Source organism: Daldinia loculata, assembly GCF_022478755.1.
Source record: "Daldinia loculata strain CBS 113971 unplaced genomic scaffold F4817scaffold_35, whole genome shotgun sequence".
In the NCBI taxonomy this organism is placed as follows: Eukaryota; Fungi; Ascomycota; class Sordariomycetes; order Xylariales; family Hypoxylaceae; genus Daldinia; species Daldinia loculata.
This window is the reverse complement of record NW_026054889.1, coordinates 332,227-351,160: the sequence shown is the minus strand read 5'-3', so window position 1 is coordinate 351,160 and position 18,934 is coordinate 332,227. Positions and strand designations below refer to the sequence as shown.

Below are 18,934 nucleotides of genomic sequence, written 5' to 3'. Positions count from 1 at the left end.
TGTAAACCTCCACTTGTAAAACTATCATTATTTTCTGTGGCGTCGCTGCAATTTCTTCCAAGGGCGTCACAAACTTGTCTTTCCGCAATGATGCGTCTCGATATATTTGATATTGGATAATAGAGGCAAAATGTCTCGGAATGCCGCTCCTTCGCCCTCGGCGCCACGTCGAGCTACGCAATGGACTTCTCATTTGCGACAATTCAGCAAGTCCAGCTTCGACAGGACTTCGACCGACTCCCCCCTATCCTCAGATAATATCTCTATTCGTTCCACCCCTCGGGAACAGTCGCATTCTAAGCGAGTAAATGAGCGAATCTGTTGTGTCACTATCAATGAGTCTATCATTAGTGATGAGGTCCTCCTAAACCTTGACCTGTTTGGAGGGGTTGTGCAGTCCGGAGCCTTGATGTCCATCGCTCCCATAAAATCCGACCAGGACAGGATGCAGGGGTCCCAATATAGTACTTCAAGGCAGCCGTCTTATCACCGAGCATTCGCAGCTACTACCCCAAGCGATGACGTTCTCAAATCCGAGGTTGATGCTGGCCGAAGATATGTCTTTGTCGCAAAGGATGTGCCCAAGGAGCTGAAAGCTAGGCATCCCAATGTGGAGGTGTACGTCTCGAAACAAATTGGTGTCGCCTTCAATATGAGAAAGGGAACCCAAGTGATACTCGCCCCGGTCGACAGCCTTTCCCCTGCCGTGGAAGCCTCTCACGTTGAGCTCACCTTTAAAGATATGTACCTGTCCCGTGCAGATATGTGGAGACTTGCAGTCGCCGATTTAACAGATCGGACTGTATATAAAGGTCAAGTAGTATACTTCCTGGGGACCATTAAGGCAACCGTCAGTACCGTCTTCGTCGAGGGCCGCAAGGTCCACTCTGCGTTTTTCAGCCGCAACACCCGCCCAATCTTCCGTAGCGAATGCGCCAGATACGTGCTATTCATACAGATGGCACGAGAAATGTGGGACTTTGACTCCGACGGTTCAGGTGAGATCATGTTCTACAAGGTTGTGAACGGATTCTTGCCAGCTCTCTTCAAGAAATGGGCCTTGATGCAAGTAAAGCATCTTGTCAGTATTGTACTTTTTGCGAGGGTCGAGTATGACACTGGGTTGACCACCGAGTTTGCAAACTCAGCTCTTGACAATGATTATTATACTGGGTTTCAAACGTCTGGAGAGAGGCGTCCATTTAAGGATTTCTACCGTGTTGTCGTGAGCGAGATGTCTAGTGGCGAGTGGACTAAGATATTACATCAACTGAAGATGGAGTTTAACGTCTTCCGTCGTGATATTAGTCTTCATCACCGAGATGCCATGGGCCGCGACATGGATATCCCCGAGGATTCCTCGGTGAAGGGCGCTTCCTCTAGTAAGATTAAAGCAGTGTCCTCTCTAGCTATGTACGGAAATTTTCTCGAAGCCATAAACTTGGCGTCTTCTTTGTATGCACATGATTATATAGATCGGGACCTTCTACGGACCGGCATTTCCATAGTGGTCATCAGCCCAGGTCCGGGTGTCTTCGAAGTCGAATACGAGTCCTTGCGTCGGACGACAGAAGCCCTAGTTGGCAATGGAATTGGTATCGACCTAATATGTATTCCGAACATACCGCTGCATTCCGTCCCTTTGTTTCGTTATCGAAATCCTCATTTCCTCGAGGCTCACCAAAGATCGCAACACCGGCCGGTCAGGAGTCCCGGGAGCACGCCGAAGCAGCCTACGCTTCTGGCCAGTAGTTATACGACTTTAAGCGGATCCATATCTCCCACAAAGGCAGCTGACTTGGCCAGTCGCGTTGATTCGGCAAGTTCTACGCTGTATACTGATGAATGGGCCTTTGCGGTGCCCCAGTGGCTACACATCTCCTACTGGACTGGCAAGTCGGAAGAGACTTTATCCTTTCAAGGTATCACCCTGTCTGCCTCGAGCCAGTCCCCCAACGACTGTCAAGATGATTTTACGATTCGATGTAGACTCTACGACCTCCAGATGAGGAGCGTGCTTGAGACTAACGAGATCGAGACTATACCCTTACACGCTGATTCTGCCTATACAAGTACGATCGGCAAGTTTGAAAGCGAAAAAAGACTTTTAAGTGGCGACAGTCGTATATCGACGTCTATAGGGAATCGGAAGGTACCTGAAACATTGTTCGAGCCCGTCTATGGTTTCCTCAGATTCATCCCGGACAAGTTGACAAAGGCTGGAGAAACATTATTATGGAAGCACCTACAAAATTTTGACGAAGCCAGAGCTCGGCTTCCGGCGCATCGGCCCTTACCCCCGAACCATCCCTATCGAGAACTAGAAGAAAGCACAGGTAGGTTAATGGAAGATGTCAACCTATTCGGTACTTCGGTGGGAGAGAGTAGAATAGCTGGGTCGTCGACCGGGCTTTCTTCAAGTGTGGCATCATCGAACAGGGCTGGATTGGGGGGCTTTGTATCTACTAATGTTTCTCGGCGTAACTCCACAACTCAACCTAAGCCGGCACCACCACGACCGCCAAAGTTCATGAGACATATTAGTCTTGGTCAGCGCGGATTTGGTATCGCAGCCCCTAAACTAGCGACAGCTGAGTTGAGAACGGAGAACGTTACTAGAACGGAAGCTCCTGGCCCCGGACTCCAAACCCCTTCAACCCCTAAAACAACCCCCGGAATAACCCCCATGACACCCATTAAATCTACAGTACGGCCAAGCTCTTCGAAAGCATCAATCACCGGGAGCATCCTACAGACCATTGATCAATCGGGCTCTACGATGGACTTTACGCAAGCAACACCAAGCCGCCCTATCCAAATCAGGAACCCTATGCAAACCCTTGATCCCATCAGTACACTAAGGTCTGGCCAGATACCAGCTACACCTGTTGCTAGAAGCGCACGACCTGATGATCGAGACTTGAGATATTCGAACGCTCTTAGAGAGGAGGACCAGAAAAAGCTGTATAACTCGAAGTTACGAGCAGGAGGAGTGCCGGAATTACCCTCTACGCTCTCGCCCACTACCGCTATGGCACCATGGTTAGTTGTTCTTAACCCATCGAATCCGAATGTGAACAAGGTCGACGATTCAATCTTGTTTAGCCGGTGGCAGCACGTGTTCCCACGGCCATCCGAGATGAAAGTTATGAAATGGAAGTCCTTATCATACCCTGCGGCCGTCCCTTTGACTACAGAATACTTCCCAACGCAAGCGCAGTTCAATACTGAATACCAACGCCAGCCCTACAACATCTCCCAAGAAGTAGAAGATGAAGCTACGGATCAGCCTAGGTCACGTGTAGAATTTTTGCGAGAACTCGTCAGTGCCCGTTTTGCGCACGGGTTTCAAGTAGTGATCGGTCCATCGGTAGCTAAGGCATTTGATCAAAAGGCCGTGAGAATAGCGGACGTCTTCTCGATAGACAAAACTGTCAGCGATGGGACGAGTATCTTCATGAGCATTGGGAACACGATTCATCAACTTTCGTGTGTTAACGGCACCGAAGTTGAAGTTAACATCTACGTGCGGAAACCGACCGAGTCATTGTCGCAAATTGACCAGCCGTCCCTATATAGACCCGCTATTCAGACCCTACTCGACGACACATACCATACCGTCAATGTTGATATCATGACCCCGAAACCCGAGCGCAATTGGAATTATATAGATTCGTATCTTGCCGGGCACACGGACGAGATGACAGAAAACCTCAGATTTTGGCGGGCTCGTTTCGTGCTCATACCAATGTATCCCCGGACATCCTCAGCTCCAGTAGCACAGAATGAAGATGACGAGGAGGAAGTGCGCCTAGAGGGCATCAAAAGACTAGCTCAACTTTGGCAACGGCATCGGTTCTTATCACCTTCGGAACGCCAATTTCAAAGTTCCGGTGCGAGGAAGCGAGATCCTAACCCTCTCGATATTGTCTACAAGACTGAAGACCCCTCCGTAGTAATTGCTGCCGAGGTGGAGACGTTGCCACTATTCGAGAATATCGAATCGATGAATCGTAAGGGCTTGGTGTCTAACAAAGAACGCTTTTCAAAATCCAATTTCAACGTCGCTGCCCTGGCCGAAGCAATCCAACAGCCGGTCGAACTAGGTGGAATTCGAATGCAAACACGACGATGGCATTTTCGGATCCACTATCACTGTTTTATTGGATCAGATATGACGACCTGGCTGCTTGATAACTTCGAAGATCTCGAGAGTCGAGAAGAGGCGGTTGAGCTTGGGAATTCTCTAATGGTCCTTGAAGACGATAAGTCCAGAGATAGGGATAGGGATGCTAGCAGAGACGCAAAGAAGGATCGTGACCGCGGGATTTTCATCCACGTTGAGAGGAGGCACCCCTTCCGTGACGGCCAGTTCTTTTATCAGATTGCTGGCGAATATGCGAAACCCCATCCACAGGGTTGGTTTAACGCGAGGAGACGAGATGTATCTGTCCCCTCTACGCCTCTGTCGGAGAATCCCCCGAAGGACTCACCTCGACCCAATCAAGTAGCAGTACAAAGACCATTATCAATTCATGACGAAAACTCACCAGTCTCGGGTAGTACAACACCTACTTTGGGGACGACGGGCGGGAAGAGGCCTAAGGTTGTTCTTAGCAAAATGATGAAATACGACGTCGATCATCGGAAAAAGTCTTACCGCCCCGAGAGGATCAATCTGCATTATGATAGACTTCACAATCCCGATAATTGCTACCACATTCGTATTGATTGGATGAATGTCACGGCGAAGCTCATCGAAGACGCCCTCAAGTCTTGGGCTGCAATTGCAGCGCAGCACGGCCTTCGCCTTATTGAGGTACCAATTGCAGAGGCTTGTCGTATTACAGAAGTCAATCCATTCCGGAGACCCTACCGTATCAAGCTTACACTACCGCCTCCCACCCAGCGTCCCATAACATACTACGACCCTAACTCTTTCGGACCGCAAACACAGCCAGGCAAGTTCTACTATCAAAAGGCTTTGCTGCGAAAGCTCGACTATGTCCTTGACGTTGAGGCTGCCTCCAATTTTCCAAGCAACGTAGATGTTAGCTACTCTTGGGGCAAGCCTGATTTCAAGTATTCCCAATATATCCATCGCTCAGGCGTCACACTAGTACAGATTACCGATGAAGGTGATTTTTTAATTCTAGCAAATAGGCTATGCTGCAATCGGGCAGCAGTCTCCCAACCCACCCAAGCGCGACCCGAGGCAGCGCCAAACGACCGCATTTCTCGCCTTGCGAGTGCGAGTGCATACGCAAATTATGGTTTAGTCGATCCCACGCCCATTGCATCGCCAATGTTCAGGCCCGCGCTCTTTGCGCCTCGAGCACCGCCTGAGCCATTAAATACCACCGTGACAAGCGGTCCCAAGGACCCAGCCGGTTATGGTCATGGGGAGCCCGAGGCCCTTAAGGACAAACTTGAAGCGTTCTGTAACGATTCAAATGCCCTTGACGTGTTCTACAAAGAAACGCTGGAGAGGGGAGTGGCTGGTACACCTGTGGTCGGAGCATCACTCGGACCCGATACCGTACCCGATGCGAATATTCCAACCCTCGTTCTTGGGGGCAACGCAGAGTCAGGTACCGTTGCTAACCCCAGACCGGCGCCTAACCTGGCAGGCTCGCTGCTCTTTAGGCGAGGAAGTATTCAGTATTAAGAAATTACAGCCTAAGTAGTGTTAGTCTTGCGATCCAATGCCCCTTTCTCGGCAGACTAGGCACGAAAAAGGAGAAAAGTCTCCTGTCCAGTTCTGCTTGAGATATCTAGAAGAATTTGGTTACCTCCCGGAGGCTTGTCGAGATATTAATCATTTAGACCTACATATCACTCCATCACGAAATGGCAGTGTCTCACGCTAGGAAACAGGGGCTTATATCACATAATGTAATACCTCCTCCCTTGGTTGGTCTCTTTTGTTATCAATAGGAATAATTATAACCTTGCTATATGCTTACACGCGTATGTGCAGGACTAAGCTTCTAGAATAGCTGCGGGAATTGACAAGCGGTGAGATGTTGATCACGACAGGTCAGTTCTCCGAAAACGACTTGGCGCAGCAATAGGATCTTTGGGACTCGTACTTTCTTTCCCCGGCACCGCCTCATGTTAGTTGTTAATTCGCTATCCCCTAGAAAGCTACTGCAACTGGCTTCGCCCTGTTCGTACCAGATCCTCTTGGGTTCTTCCGGATGCATTATGTACGTTGTAAACACATGGGTGGCACGAGGACAATATCAGGCACCCTGAGGCTGCGCTGTGATGCATCCCATATATGCGTAGTGAATGGATGCCGGGCGGGCTTTTTTACTTGAATTCTTACAAAGCTTGAAAAGATGGACATACCGATATATTGTTAGAAATGGGATTTGAGGGTGGCAGGGACTTTTTATATCATGTTTTAAGGGTAATATACCTAATCCTCTTGAAAATGTAAGACACCATCGACAGGCAATTATTGAGGTTACGCTATCCCTTTTGTCCCGACAAGGCTATTTTGTAGCAACTTCACTTACTTCACTACGTACTTGCGGGCGGTTTCTACATGACTATTCTCACTAATAAGAAGCCTACCCACCCAATTACCACGCACTCTATATAATAACTATAGCAGCGTAAGCCTAAAGTGCCCAATATCTACGCCCCAGATCCGTTTGGCTGCAATAAGCTGACTCGTGCGCGTAGCCTAAACGCTGATCAGGGGTTAACTTCGATAATCCACCGTAGATTGGAGGAATTAATGCTTCAAGATTTACAGCCGGAGTTTTTTATGATGCGAGGGACGTGGAGCGATATTCCAGTGGATTCGTCGATTGGGATGTGTCGTATAATTTTGGGTCCTGGAGGAGATGATGCTGATGATGCTTGCTATAAAAACTTGGTAATGAGTCTAGCAATGGCAGATATTAGACATTTCTTAGTAGGTAGTCCTGGTTAATTGTTAATAATTTGATAGTTTCACAGATTAGATACAAAAGTTGATGACCTCAAATTGACCAAAGCTCTTTAGCGTTGGCGATTTTAGGCTCTTGCCGCTTAGCGTCATTATGCGTCGGCCGGGACCTGAAAGGACGTGTTATAATTATGGCCACCCACGTCAAAGACGGCTACATAGTACATCTGGGAAAGCTTGTGAAACAGTTGAAAACCCTGAGAAGTGGAAGTTGCCGACTGCCACGTATGGATACCATGTTTCGGACGGGAATCAAGATTCCAGAAGTAGTTGTCGGATGTTTCCATGCGAGAGTTATTTGCGAATTACGCATTTGTTTTGCGAATAGCTTGTCGTCGCTTTTGCGTATCTGCAGCGGAGATTTAAGAGGTGACAGAAACAGGAATGTAAAACATCTAAATACGGCTTCAACAGAAATACACAAGGTACATAAGTACCTAGGTTACCCATGTTAGGTACATAGGTAACACATTGGCGCCATGCTTTGTGGAACCGCTAGACCTTAAAGCTTGATTCCTAAGGGCCATTCCTTCATGAGCTTGATTTGAAACTGAGACCGCGCCTTGATAAATATGGACATCAAATATGTAAACTGGCAAGACTAGTATAGCATAAAGTCCAATTGAACATGCAGAGCGCAAATATAAAATGGAATCCCATACATACGTAGCAGCCAGCGCTTCTACGATGCAACTGAGGCCTCCCGGAATCAGGTTGTGCGGCCTACATGGATATATGCATACCTTATATATACCTATATACTTAGGTACCTACCTAGATATGTTAGGTATGTACCGTGCGTAATCTGATTAGAACATTTAAGTATATATGTACTGTCCTGCTGTGGAGAAATACCTAATGCGCTAATGTCTACATATATGTACCTTGTAGATACCTTAGGTACATAATGTACCGGGATATTAATCTCAACCCTGTCTGTACTTACATCTTGTACCCCCTAACATTAATACCAATAAAGGGATTTATTTCATTTACAAGATTGATCGCGCCCTCGATCAATATTCCAAAGCCTCTTTTGGTTTTTCCAGTTGTTTAAGCCATTGTTAAGTCTGCCTTGCCATCAACGGTTCCCTCAGCGACAACGGACGCGATATTTTGGTTTTCTTAACACTCGTTATCCATTAAGTTATACCATATTTAACTCTTTTATTTCTACCTATTCTGGCGTCCTCGTCGCCATCTTGCGGTCTAACAAAATAACAATAATATTAGACGCCACCAAGAAGTCCTCTTGATACGATTTCCCCGGATTACTCCAGATCTATCAAAAAGGACTCGATTATAGAGCTTGCCTAGGCACTAAAGGGACACGTCCAATAGCAGAGGCCACAGAATTACACGCTCGAAGGCGTACCTTTCCAAATTGATAAAAAGGCGAGCCGATTTGCCGAGATACGTCTACCAAACCCCATAAACGGCCCCCAATCGTTTCTACAAGGCAGCCGTAGAGCCTGCCTACCGCGAGTACCCATATTTTAAGAAGGCTGAAGCCTATATCGAGAGAGCCTCTTCAAGATGGGCGACGAATGTAAGTTAATCTTTGTTGCGTTGGAATTTAAACCCAAAAAGCCCCGTATGCCTTCCAATTCAGGCGTGGACAAAGAACGCGGCAGAGCAAGGCGACATGATCAAAAAGATAAAGACACAAATTACTTGCGGAGTCACAAAGCAATTGACTGTCTAAACCTCATTTATTATTATTGGTAGATGAAGGTGGTGACTCGATTATCACGGATATTATGGTCTACTCCTATTCCATTACAGTCACCAAGCATTCATCCGGTGACGGTGACGAACTTATCACTCTTCCACTCTTCCACTCTTCCACTCTTCCGTCAGGATTTCTACGCTACAATTTTAGCGTCAAGCATGCTTCACTCTATCTATCATAAATTCGACCTGCCTATTTATACAGCTTACACTGTTGTCTCGAATCTATTCTTAACTTGCTCTGCCACGTTTCTCGCCAAAACAACACCAAGAACAAGCTGTTAGCATAAAGGCATTGATTTTGTCTTCGATAGCTACATAAGCTTCATTTTTATCCCGTTTATGCTTTCCCCTTAATCTTTGCTTGCGCAGTACCGCAAAGCTAGCCGAGCCAGCAGAGCAAGCTAATAACAAAACCAACCCCGTATTATTGGATGCATACTTACTTCATGGATTGGAATACAGTGAATATGAGAAAAATCAAGGCTAAGGCCCATCGTATGAGTCGGCGCGATTCCGGCGGCAGTGCTCGCTTCAATCCGTTTAGACACATAGCCTATGGAGCGCCGAAGCGATCAAGTACGATAGATGCAGCTGAGCGAGGAATATTAACCGGCGATAGCGATATAGCGCACCTAGGTCCATCTACAAGCGCGCCAGGTCGTCTTCTGACGCCCGTCAACCAGTCGGCACGGAATAGTAAGGAGCTAGAAGGTAGCCACGCGGTCGACCACGCGGATCAGGGCGAGACATTTGTATCACAGGCGACAACTGTTGGAAATGATCCTGATAGTAGTAGTGTGCGACATCGCGGTGCCCAGGAAAATACCCCAACCAAGCCCGGAGATTTTGAAGAGGATGAGAAGCCCAAAAAGACAAACACCGGCGGTTTCTTCAAGCATGTCGAACCTGCCGAGCCATTCACCGTTCGGAATCAAATCCAGCGCGTATTTTTCGGTTCCCCGATCAACATACTCATATTCGCCGCGCCTGCGGGTATTGCTCTACACTTTCTCAACTTTGACGGTAGAGTTGTATTCGGTGTCAACTTCGTCGCTATCGTGCCTCTCGCCGCGATGTTAAGCAATGCTACTGAGGAGATTGCGATGCGAACTGGAGAAGTTCTTGGAGGACTAATAAACGCGTCTTTTGGGTGAGTATAAATGTCCCATAGAAAAATGTTTTTGAAATGTGCTAATTTGAACAAGTAATGCTGTTGAGCTGATTGTGGCCATCATCGCTCTCACAAAGAATCAGATCAAGGTTGTACAGACGTCTCTAGTCGGCAGTATTTTGTCCAACCTACTTCTCGTCCTAGGCTTCTGCTTCTTCTGCGGTGGCATTAACCGTCGAGAGCAATACTTCAACACCACCGTAGCCCAGACTGCTGCCAGTTTACTGGCTCTGGCCGTGGGAAGTCTTATCGTACCCACCGTCTTCGCACATACCGACGATTTAAATGAGGGTTCTATCCAGCTAAGCCCCAATGCTGTCCCGAACATATCTCACGGCGTTGCCCTTATCCTACTAATCGTATATGCCTCGTATCTTTTCTTCCAGATGAAAACTCACGTAACGTTGTTTAACGAGCAAAGCCAGAAGGTTGCAAGCAAGCCGATCTTTAAGAAGGGTCTTCCGGAGGGTGCTGTTGCTTCCGGGATTGCGAGAGCAGGTGCTGGAGCTACCCACGCCGGTGTTCACGACGAGGAGGGCAAACTCAGCGAGATAATGTTGAACCCTCTTGGGCACGTGGATGATGATGATGAGGAAGAAGGACCTCAGCTTAGCTTTGCCGTCGCCTTTGCTACCCTCATCGGTGCTACCGTCATCATTGCACTCTGCGCGGAGGGTATGGTTGGTGGTATCGAGGCCATTACTTCTACGGGTGCCGTCAGCGAGGAATTCGTCGGTCTTATTCTCCTCCCGATCGTCGGCAATGCCTGCGAGCACGCAACTGCCGTTACTGTCGCCATTAAGGACAAGATGGATCTCGCTATTGGTGTCGCTATTGGATCGTCTATGCAGGTCGCCCTTCTTCTCATCCCACTCCTTATTATTATCGGTTGGGGTATGGGTAACCAGGAGATGACCCTAGCTTTCGATACGTTCCAGGTTATTGTTCTTTTCGTTTCCGTCCTCCTAGTCAACTATTTAATCGGTGATGGGAAGAGCCATTGGCTTGAGGGTCTCATTTTGGTATGTCTGTATGCGATCATCGCTACATGCGCATGGTGTAAGTTTTCATTCCTATTTTTTACCTATTTCTACGTACTGCAGACGTTAACAAGATCCAGTTTACCCTACAATTCCCGGAAATGCATAAGGATAATTTGCAGTTCGGATCATAGCAATCGTTACATAATATAATTCCCCATTGCAACAGTCTCGACGTTACTTTAATTCTCTTTGTATTATTTAATTCTTTTCGGCTGTCCATATTTCAGGTCAACGAATCTACTCTGGAGAGCCCGAAAGACCTTAATCCACAGACGTTTTTTACTCTAGAGATCTAGAAAACTGAGTCACCTCCGTCGTTGTACTAACACGATTCGTCTATACCACCACCTAAGCTAGTTCTGTTTTAGAATCGGATTTTGATATTTGGCGTTATGGTCTAAGGGGAACAGGCTCAATGGGTGGCGTGAAGCTGCAACTGATAGTTCATCTTGAATTTGAGGTTACGTTATCCTCTTAAGGCAAAATGGGTCGATCAGTTTAGCCTCTATTGGCAGCACTTTAGTCTTTGTGTCATTGTGTCATATTTCCTTTCTTGGGGGGGTATACCTTGAGATGGACAATAGCAGTGGAGTTACATCTAAGTTCGATAAGGACGGGAAATGATTTTCATGACTAAATACCTCAGTAAAGTCGAGTGTTGTACATATGAGTGGTTAGAGTTGCAGTACCGAAGTAATCGAGATGGAGAAACCCGGAATCATCTAAGAACCTATACCAGCCTTTCATATTCAGTCTTGGGCTTGTTTAGTTGAGTTGTCTTGATAGTAAACCAACCACTAAGTACATAATTGTCACTCGTTATTTTATTCCCCGCTATATTACAAGTAATACTAAAAATCAACGGCTTCCTGCGCCATCTACTTACACGACTGCACGGGTTTATGCAGAAGCCGTAATTCGCCCCGCTGCACAAGCGGGACAGCAACGCGTACGGTGTGGCTTTGGCCGACGGGCCCTATACTGTATCAAGCAAGCGCGGAATGATACAAACAGGGGAACAGGTAAAGCCTAAGCCCCTGGAGCCAGAGATCGGGGCGTGCGGCCGATGACGTGTCTAGAACTCTAGGCTCGGGTGGCCGCTTGACGCGTGTTTTATATTCTACGATACAAGTATGCTAGTGGTTGTTGTAATATACCTACCTATCTACCATGTGATTGCCCTTCCTCTTTAATGCGCGTTAGGGGCGAAGTAAGGGGAATAATATGGCTTCGTTAGAACATCCAGTTTAGGTACTTTCACGGTTTATAGGCTGTGCTACGAGGCCAGTGTGAAAAATGAACAGCGGGGTTTACGACATAATTCTCAGTTAACGCCATGATGATTGTATTAGACCGAGGCAGTAAGTTAAGAGTGTTGATTCATTACTGTCAACCCTAGTTTGTAAAGCTATCTCCCGTAACCAAAGCACATATCATATCCACGTTCTTAGGTGCTAATTACAAACTAAGAGTTAAGGTAGAGCCTACTCCTTGATCTTAACTAGGACTTTACCGAAGTTTTTACCCTGATACAGCTCTCTGAAGCCTTCAGGTGCGTTGTCGATACCGTGGGTGATGTGTAGCTTGACTTCGAAGCTACCCTCCGCAATCTACTTCTGCAGGGTCTCCTGATGTTGCTTGAAGTATGCCGGGCCGAAATCTTCATCAGTTACAACGAACCCAGTCAAGGTCAGCCGCTTGGAGAAAATCTCAATCGAATTCTTCACACCATAACGCTCCTCGAACGGGGTGTTGTACCCCTCAATCACGCCGCACATTATCACGCGGCACCTTTCCTTATATTTATCATCCGTGCGCATACTATTATTAATAATATTGCAAGTGCATTATATAAAATACTAATATACGCTAAAAATAGCGTAAAAATATTAAAATATTAAAAAGTAAGTAAAATTTTTTTTTATTTTTTACTTATGTTAAAACTTTTTATATTATTATGTTTTATTATAATAATTAATTTTTAATATATAATAATATTAATTTTTAATATATTTATTATAATTAATTTATAATAAAAAAAAAAGTTAAATTTTTAAACATTACACTTTTTTTAAAAATAACTTTAATAATTAAAAAAAAATTTATTATAATAAATATAAAGTTTTTATTATAAAATTTAATTAATAAATAATATATTAAAATAAAATAAAAAATTAAGATTTAAAAAAAAGTTATTATAAAATTAATAATTATTTTAAATAATTTTGTAAAATTTTTTAAAAAAAATAATTAAATAAAATATTATAAAATTATTTAAAAATATGTTAAAATTTTAAACTAATATTTTAACGCTTTAATATATATATAATTAAATGGTAATTTAATAATATTATTATATTTTATAAATATATAAATTTAAATAATTATTACGGGGTTAAAACTTTATTTAATAAAAATAATATTTTATATTAAAATAATTAAATAAAAAGTAAAAATAATATTTAAATTAATTATAAAAATATTATTAATAATATTTTTAATAATATATAATAAAATAATAATTAATTTATTTAATAAATAAAATATATAAAAATTAAATATTTATATATTAATATAATTTTTTTAAAATTAATTAAAATAATAATTTTTTTTATATATTATTAAAATTATTTTAATAAAAGTTTTAATATTATTAATTAAAGTTATTAAAAACATATAATTTATAAATATAAAATAAATAATTTAAATAATAAATTTAAATATTAAAAATTATTTTTTTAAAAAAAAATAAAAAGTTATTATAATAAATATTTTATATGTAATAATAATAAAAATATTAAAAAAATAATTAATATATATAATATTAAAAATATTAATTAATATAATAAATTTTATTATAAATATATTTATAAATATTAATAAAAAAATAATTATAAAAAAAGTTAAAATATAAATTAATTTAATTTTTATAAACGTATATATTTTATATAATAATATAAATTTAATAATTAAAAAAATTATTTAAATAATAATTTTTAAAAAAAACGTTAAGCATTTTAAATTATTTTTTATTAATAATTTTTTAAAAAAAAAAAAAAAAAAATTTATATTATATAATATAATTTTAAATATTAAAAATATTATATTATTAAATATTATAATAAAAAAACGTTATGTAAAAACTGTAATAAATATTTAAATAAATATAAATTTATAATATAAAATATTTATAATTAATTAATTAAATATGTTAATTATTATAAACTTTATTTAATAAATTATAAAAATTATTTATATAAATTTTAAAAAATATATGGTTAAATAATATTTTTAAATTAAATTAAATTAAAAATTATTAAAAAAGTAAATAATTAAAAATATATGGTAAAAAACTTTTTTATAAAAGTTATAATATTAATATTATTTTTTAATAAAAACTTTTTAAAATAAATTAAATAATAAAACGCCATTAATAAAAAGAAAATATTTTAAACGTTTATAAAAAAACTTTTAAACAAAATAATAATTAATACGATTAATTTTAAAGTTATTATTATAAAAGATAAAAAAATGGTAAAAATTAAAATAATAAAATTTATTAAAAAATTAATAATTTATATATTAATATTTATATTAAATTTAAATGTTTTAATAAAAATAATTTAATTTAAAATTATAAAAATAAAATTTATTAAAATAATTAAAAAATTAAAAAATTATTTAATAAAATAATTGGTAAAAAAATGTTTAAAATATTTAAATTTAAAATATACAGTTTATTTAAAATTATAATATAATTTTAATTAAAAAATAAATTTATTATAAATTTTTAAAATTTAAAATAATTAATATAATAATTTATAATATTAATAAAAATTTATATATATATAAAATATTTTTATAATAATATTAAAATAAAAATATAAATATAATTATAATTATTAAATTATAAATATTTAAATATTAAAATAATATTATATTAAAATATTTAAAATATAATAAATATTTTTTTATAAATGTTTAAAATATAAAAAAAAAAAATAAGTTTAAAGTTATAATATATATTAAAAGAAATTTATAATTATTAATAAAATATTATTAAAAAATATATTATAAAAATTTTATATAATTAAATATTAATAAATATTTATATTTAAATTATTATAAATAATTAAAAATTAAATTAATATTAAGTTATTTTATAATTTTTAAACTTTTAAAAAATTATTTAATAATAAATAATATTAATATATATTATTTAAAATGGAAATTAAATATAAATATAAAAAATAAAAAACGTAAATTAACAAATTAATTAATTAAAATAAATATATATTTTATAAATTAATTAAATATAGTTATTTATAAAAATAATTACGTATTAAACTTATTTTTTTTTAATATATTTTTTATTAAAAATTAAATAATAAAAGAATTAAAATGTAATTTAAATTATTTATTTTTAAAAATAATATTATAAGGTAAAAAAACGGAATTATTTTTAAAAAAGGTTAAAATTTAAAAAATATTTGAAAATAAATTAATATATTTAATTAATTTAATAAAATTTAAATTATATAATTTATTAAATATTTTTATAATAAATATTATAAATAAAGTTAATAATATAATTAAAAGTTTATTAAAATTAATTAATAATTATATTAAAATTATAAGTAAATTTTATTATATTAAAAGGAAATTAACGTTTTAATAATTAAAAAATTATTATATAATAAAGAAAAAATGGGAAAAAATAAAAGAAATAAAATTATTTAAGTTTATTAAAAAAATTTTTTTAATGGTATATAAAAAAATTTAAAAAGATTTTTGGAATAAAATAAAAAATAAATATAAAAATAATAAAAATTTTATAAAAATTATAAATTAGTATAAATTAAATTAAAAATAAAATAATAAAAAATATTAAAAAAAAAGTTAAATATTTAATAAATATTATTTTATTTAAATTTAATTTAAAAAATAATTTATAAAATAAAAAATTAATTAATTAAAAAAGTTATTTATTTTAAAATATTAAAATTATAATAAAAAAAGTTAAAAAATATATAATAAAAGTTTTTTTAATTTTTTTAAATATAAACGTTATAATAATTAAATATTTAAAAATAATATGGTTAATATTTATAAAATATTATATAAATTTATTGGAAAAATGTTTAAAAATAAAGGTTTTTTTTAATATATAAAAAAAAGCAAAAATAATAATAATATTAAAAATAAAAAAAATAAATTTTATTATTTATAAAGTTTAAAAATTTATAATATTATTATTATGTTTAAAAAAAATATTAAAAAAAATTATAGTTAAAAAAATAATTTAAATAATTTTAAAATATAAAATAATTAATTTATAATATATTAAAATAATATTTAAAAAATTTATTATAAATTTAATAATTAATTTTATTTATAATATTAAATTAATTTTAATAAATAAAAAAAAAGTTATATTAATTATTTTAAATATATAAAAAATATTTAATATTATATTATAAAATATATTATTAATTTAAATAATTATATAAAATTAATTGAAATAAATTTTATATTTTATAAAAAAATTTTTTATAAATAAAAAAATTATTATTTATTTAAAAAAAATTATTATAAAAGTTAAAAAAATAAAGTATAAAATTTTATAAAATTTATTATTATTTTTTATATTATATATATTATATTTTAATAAATTATTAAAAAGTAATAAATATAAATAAAAATATATTAATAATATAATAATATTAATTTTTAAAAAAATATTAAAAAAAAATATTAAAATAATTAAAAAAGAAATAAATAAAATATTATAATATAAAAAAAAAAAAAATAATATTTATTTTTAAAAAAATAAAAATAATATATTTTATAAAAAAAAAAAGTAAAAATAATCTTTTAATTAAATTTAAAAAAAAATAAAAATTAAATTAATTTTATTATTAAAATTTAAAATAATAAAGGTTTTTTTAATTATATAATAATTAAAAATTTATTTAAATAAAAAATTAAAATATAAAAAATATATAAAAATTAAAATTATTAAAATTATAAAAATAATTAATTATATTAAAGGTTTTATAATAATTATTAAAAAATTTTCGATAAATAAATTATATAAAATAATTTATATAATATTATTTTTAATAATATTATATAATATTAAAATATGGTATAAAAAACGGAAAAGTTTATTAAAAAAAATAATTAATATTTATATAAAATTTATAAATATTTAATTAAAAGGTTATTTAATATTAATATAAAAAAATATTTTTTAAAACAATTAAAAAGATTTTATTAATATAAATTTTTTTTTTAAAAAATGTATTATTTATAATTATAAATATTATTATAATAAAAATAATATTAAAAATAATAAAACGAAAGTATGTTTATAAATTATAAATAATATATAAAAATTATTTTTTAATATTAAAAATAATGTTTAAAAAAAATTTTAAAAGAAAAAAAGTAAAATAAATATAAATAATATATATAAATTTTTAATTAATAATTAAAATATTATTAAAAGTTTAACGGTAAATATTATATATATTATATTTTAAGATAAAGTTAAAAAAATTTTTATTAAAAGTAAAAATAAAAAAACGGTGGTAAAAAAATTTTAAAAATAGTTTTAAAAAAAGGTTTTATAAAATGTTATAATATTTTTAAATAAATTATAAAATAAAAAAGGTTTTAATTATAATTTTATAATATATAAAAAGTTAAATAAAATTATTAAAAAAAAAAATTATAAATTTATATAAAATAATATTTAATATTAAAATATTAAAAACTTTTAAAAAATTAAAAAAAATAATAAAGTTATTTTTTAAATCAGAAATAATTTTATACGTAAATAATATAACGGTTATTTAAAATGTTTAAAAAAACGTTTTATTAATTTTTTAAAAAATATTTATAATAATATATTAATTAATAAATAAACGGGATATATTATTAAAATAATATTTTAAATATTATAATATAAAAAATAATAAAAAAGTAAATAAATTAATAAAAAAAAAAGTAAAAAAAAGTTTTTTAAATTTAATATTAAAGTTTATAATTATAAATATTAAATTAAAAATTAAAAAATAAATATAAAATATAATTAATAAATAATAAAAAAAAGTTAATATATTTAATAAATTTAAAATAATAAAAATTAATTATAAATTTAAAAAAAAATTATAAATATTATAATTATTAAAAAAAGTATTAAAGTAATATTTTAATATTATTTTAATATATAAGGATTATAAATGGTATTATAATAAATTTAATTACGAAAAAGTAAAAATGTATTATATTTATATATTATATTTTAAAGGAAAAAAAAATAAAGGTTTAAAATATATAATATAATGTAAAAAAATAAAACTTTTTTTAAATAAATAATTTAAATTATTAAAATTAAGTAATTGTTTAAACGGATTAAAATGAAATAAAAAAAATTAATTTATAAAATTTTATAAAATAAAATTAAAATGCGTAATAAATAAAATAAATTATTAATAATAATTAATATAATATTTATTAAAATTTTAAAAGTTTTGTAAAATTATTAATTTTTTTAATAAAATATATTTATTATTTACGGAAAAAAAAAAGTGGTATTATTTATAAAAAAATGTAAAAATATAAAAAGTTTAAAAAATTTTAAAAGATAAAAAAAATAAAGAAAAATTAAAGGTTATAATTTTTAAAAGATTAATTTAAAAAAAATATATATTTAAATAAATTTTTTTTATATAAAAGTTTAAAAAAAAAATATATATATATATAAAAAAAAAGAAAAATATAAAAATATATTAAAAATTTAAAATATTAACTTTTTTAAAAAAAAATAAAAATTAAATTTAAAAAATTAAATAAAAAACCGATATAAAAAGATTATAAAAAACGGAATTTTAATATTAATTATTAAATTAATTTTTTAATTAAAATTAAATTAATTAATAAATAATAATTATTAATTAAAAAATGTTAAATTTTTAAAGTAAAATTTAATATTATAATTATTATATATTATTAATATTA

At 33.2% G+C, this 18,934-nt stretch overlaps 3 protein-coding genes across 3 annotated transcripts; 2 read left to right on the top strand and 1 right to left on the bottom strand.

The window, feature by feature from the left end:
• Positions 1-14: 14 nt before the first annotated feature.
• On the top strand, positions 15-5,829 carry F4817DRAFT_160495 (vacuolar membrane-associated protein IML1). The gene has a single exon (XM_049298083.1). It carries the CDS (start codon positions 131-133, stop codon positions 5,666-5,668), a length of 5,538 nt encoding a protein of 1,845 aa, XP_049157721.1. The 5' UTR covers positions 15-130; the 3' UTR covers positions 5,669-5,829.
• A 2,142-nt stretch (positions 5,830-7,971) lies between these two features.
• Positions 7,972-11,714, top strand: F4817DRAFT_342126 (Calcium/proton exchanger). The gene is made up of 4 exons (XM_049303873.1): positions 7,972-8,510; positions 9,158-9,845; positions 9,901-10,925; positions 10,987-11,714. Exons 1-4 carry the CDS (start codon positions 8,498-8,500, stop codon positions 11,013-11,015), a joined length of 1,755 nt encoding a protein of 584 aa, XP_049157720.1. The 5' UTR covers positions 7,972-8,497; the 3' UTR covers positions 11,016-11,714.
• A 263-nt stretch (positions 11,715-11,977) lies between these two features.
• On the bottom strand, positions 11,978-12,751 carry F4817DRAFT_342123 (uncharacterized protein). The gene has a single exon (XM_049303872.1). The coding sequence runs from the start codon at positions 12,727-12,729 to the stop codon at positions 12,520-12,522; it is 210 nt and encodes a 69-aa protein (XP_049157719.1). The 5' UTR covers positions 12,730-12,751; the 3' UTR covers positions 11,978-12,519.
• Positions 12,752-18,934: the final 6,183 nt, after the last annotated feature.